Source organism: Nansenia antarctica (genome assembly GCF_963989245.1).
Source record: "Nansenia antarctica genome assembly, chromosome: 6".
Classification (NCBI taxonomy): Eukaryota; Metazoa; Chordata; class Actinopteri; order Argentiniformes; family Microstomatidae; genus Nansenia; species Nansenia antarctica.
The window spans coordinates 13569025-13572554 of record NC_137676.1 but is presented as its reverse complement, the minus strand read 5'-3'; the positions used below and the strand labels follow the sequence as shown (position 1 = coordinate 13572554).

At 48.3% G+C, this 3530-nt stretch overlaps 1 protein-coding gene across 1 annotated transcript in view; it reads right to left on the bottom strand.

Annotated features, from left to right (window-relative positions):
* Positions 1 to 1436: 1436 nt before the first annotated feature.
* The window catches only part of samd10b (sterile alpha motif domain containing 10b), a gene marked incomplete at both ends in the record, with an annotated part of 46317 nt that continues 44223 nt past the window's right edge, over positions 1437 to 3530 (bottom strand). Inside the window, one exon of the mRNA XM_080534216.1 lies at positions 1437 to 1459. Coding sequence (XP_080390342.1) covers positions 1437 to 1459 — 23 coding nt within the window. The remainder of the gene's footprint in view (positions 1460 to 3530) is intronic.

Below are 3530 nucleotides of genomic sequence, written 5' to 3'. Positions count from 1 at the left end.
GAAGGTATATAGATACATTATACACAAGTCTACAGCTTACAGTATATTACTCTACAACGGGCCCAATAGATAATGCTTTATCATTGACATGGTTCATTGACAGTACAAAGATAGCATTTGGGGAGTGACATTCCACACATATTCATGACACAGCTTTTATAAAACAGTTCAAAGGAAAAAGATGTGCTTCGGGGTGGGGGGGGGGTTGCTCACATAGGGCATATACTAATCAATCTATCAAAAACTATATACACATATTCCAGAATGAAAATCCTGAGAGGAGAAAATACATTGTGAACTGTGGGTTTTGTTCGGAGTAGGATGGTATTGACATTCAGACGACCAGTAGTGCCTCTAGACTCCCTTTGTAGACTCTTCCGGGCTTCGCTCCTCAGAACCAAAGCGAAGAGAAGATGTGCGGTAAAACCCCTCGCTTTCTACCGGGGAATCTTCTATACAAGAGTTCAGCGCGTGGCAGTTATTCCGAGGTGGGGATGTATTATAACGTCATTCCTAGGAACGATCCACATTGCGTCCTAGCTGGACGTTAGTAGCGGCTGTGTGAGAGTGAATGGAGCAGCAGTGTGAGTGTGGTACAACATAAAGCTGCCGAGGGATTTCATGTCTCACCACATTCCACACTAGCTTACGGTTAAGCACCTGATCAGACAGAAGAGGATGGGTCTCCCCCTGGAGTCTGGTTCCTCTCAAGGTTTCTTCCTCCCAGAGAGGTTTTCCCTTGCCACGGTGCCCTATATTTGTCTTATTTCAGGGGTCTATATATGGTTTGGTGTTAGATCATATTGTTTAGTTTTTTTCTTTTTAAATATTGTTTAGTATTGTTTTTTGTTGTGAAGCACTTTGTGGCATTTGTCTATGTAAAAAGGTGCTAAACAAATAAATCTGATCTGATCTTGATTTGATGATGATGTGATCCACTCTCACACCCACACCGCCCCCCACTCAACCCCCCACCCCCCCACCAACACATACAACCACCCCACAGTCCATAACGACACATGAAACAAGGGGGAGGAGAGAGGGAGGGAATCTCTTGTAGGGCTGATCTGATTGGTCGTTTCGGTGATTCTAAGTCTACGGAGTCATCTTGGTTGGTTGAGGATCTTGTATCTTATCTCTATCTTACAGTGTGTGCCTCTGTGGTCAGCACGGCATTGTCTCTGTCAGTGTCTCTCTCTCTCTCTCTCTCTCTCTCTCTCTCTGCTTCTCTTTTAATTGGCCACGCTGAATGAGGAATCCTCCAGTCTGTTTGGCAAGAAGTCTATGAGCGCCTCTTCCCCTCTGTTCACCTTTTCCAGGCTGATAATCCCGTCACGTCGGGGGGGAGGGGGGGGGGTGGGGGAGAGAAGGTCCTCTCCTTCCCTTGTTCTTTCAGTGGATGAGGGAGAGGGCTGCCAAACGGATGGAGGGAGGAGCTAAGAGAAGTTTCCGAAAGAGGCTGCGGAGAGAGAGAGAGAGAGAGAAAGAGAGAGAGAAAGAGGAGAGAGATAGAGGGAGAGAGAGAGAGGAAGAGAGGAGAGAGATAGAGGGAGAGAGAGAGGGAGAGAGAGAGGAGAGAGAGAGAGAGGAGAGATAGAGAGAGAGAGGAAGAGAGAGAGAGAGGGAATACATTATTTAGATGTGAATACATGGAGAAACATGTACATACACACACACACCCACTCACACACACAGACACACAGACACACACACACACACACCAACCCTTGTCTAGACGTCCCAGACCCCCCGCCTCTTCTTACCCTTTCTGCGCACCCTCTCCACTAAGCCTCCTCTGGAAAACATTTCAGTTATATTTAGATTCCCTGTGGCCTTTCAGAAGTCCACGTGCGTCTCTCCCATCTCCCTGTGTCGTTTAGACACCACTTACCATCAGTCCAAGCATAGACCAATCATCCAATGACATTACACAGTTCTATATGAAACATGGAAAAACGGTCCTATCAGAATATTCAAACCGCCTACTAGCCCCGCCCTCCCGTTCTATGCAGCGAATGATAAAACGCGGGCACTCAGACCAAGAGCAACAGTGGGTGTGTGTTTCCAAGGGTGATATTTTAGGAGCGTTCAACTTTTGGGAATATACGACACAGTTGACATTCAAGAGGGGAGGCAGAGTGGGTAATGTGGGGGGGTCAGGCAGAGAGATAGATGGGCCAGATGTTCAAATAACTCCTCCTTAGATTTATGGGGAAGATGAAGCAGCCATTACCATAACTCTCAACAGACTGTTACACAAGTAGGGGTTGATTACGCCTGGTCCCGGGTTACACTCACACAGACAGGGAGGACACACACACACACACACACACACACACACATAGAGGTCACACACACACATGCACACAAACACGCACAGACGCAAACACACACACACAGACACACACACAGACACACACACACACACACACACACACACACACACACACACACACACACACACACAGCAGCAACAGCCCCCATCTCTATACTTCCATCTGGCATCATTTCTCTCTCTCTATCTCTCTCTGTCTGGCAACAACAGATGCGACCGGGGTGGTTTCCGTGACAACTGGCCTTTTGCCTCTACCTCAGATGACACCAGATGAGACTGGGCAGCCTCCCCTTCTCTTTGGCGGGACAGAGGAGGGGAACAATGAAAAGGGGGAAACAAAAACAAGATGGTGTATATTTCAGTTCTGAGCCTTCTTCTTTCTCCTGTAAGAAGAGCCACCTGTCTTCAACAGAAGCAGATCCATCATGACATTGGAGAGAAACAGACCCTGAGAGAAACAGAAAGAGACAGAGAAACAGAGAAAGAGACATACAGAGAGAGAGAGAGAGAGAGAGAGAGAGAGAGAGAGAGAGAGAGAGAGAGAGAGAGAGAGAGAGAGACAGAGAGAGAGAGAGAGAGACAGGAGTGGAGATGGCTTGAGAGGAAGTGGAGAGGGAATATCAGTCACACACAGAAATCCTTTTAAATGAGCTCCCAGCAGACCTGTCAGAGTGTTGGTACAGAAGAGGAGAGGAAATATGATGAGAGAGCGGTGCGGGATGAGAGGAGAGGGGGATGAGAGGAGGAGGGGGGACCCAGGCAAGTCCGTGTTGAGCTAAAATGTCATATTCTTGTTTTGTGTGCCTTTTCTCTCTCTCTTTCTGATTCAGCACGTTCATATTTTACCCACAGTTCAAAAGGCAGACACAGAACTGTGGAGGAACTCCGCAAGGACATGGAACATCAGAGGAACGCTCCCGACGACAAGGTTACGCCGGCGATCTCCCACGGCAACTGAGGCGATGCCGACAATAGTTCGGGGAGAACGGGCGACGTCACTCCGTTAATTACTGTGGAGACTCTGAGACCCAGCAGATGGCTCTCCGCACACACAAACGCACACGCAGCACACACACACACACACACACGCCGCAGATACACACACACACACAAACACACACGCCGCAGACACACACACACACACACACACACACACACACACACACTTCCCGGGAAATAAGACGTCGTGGGGGGG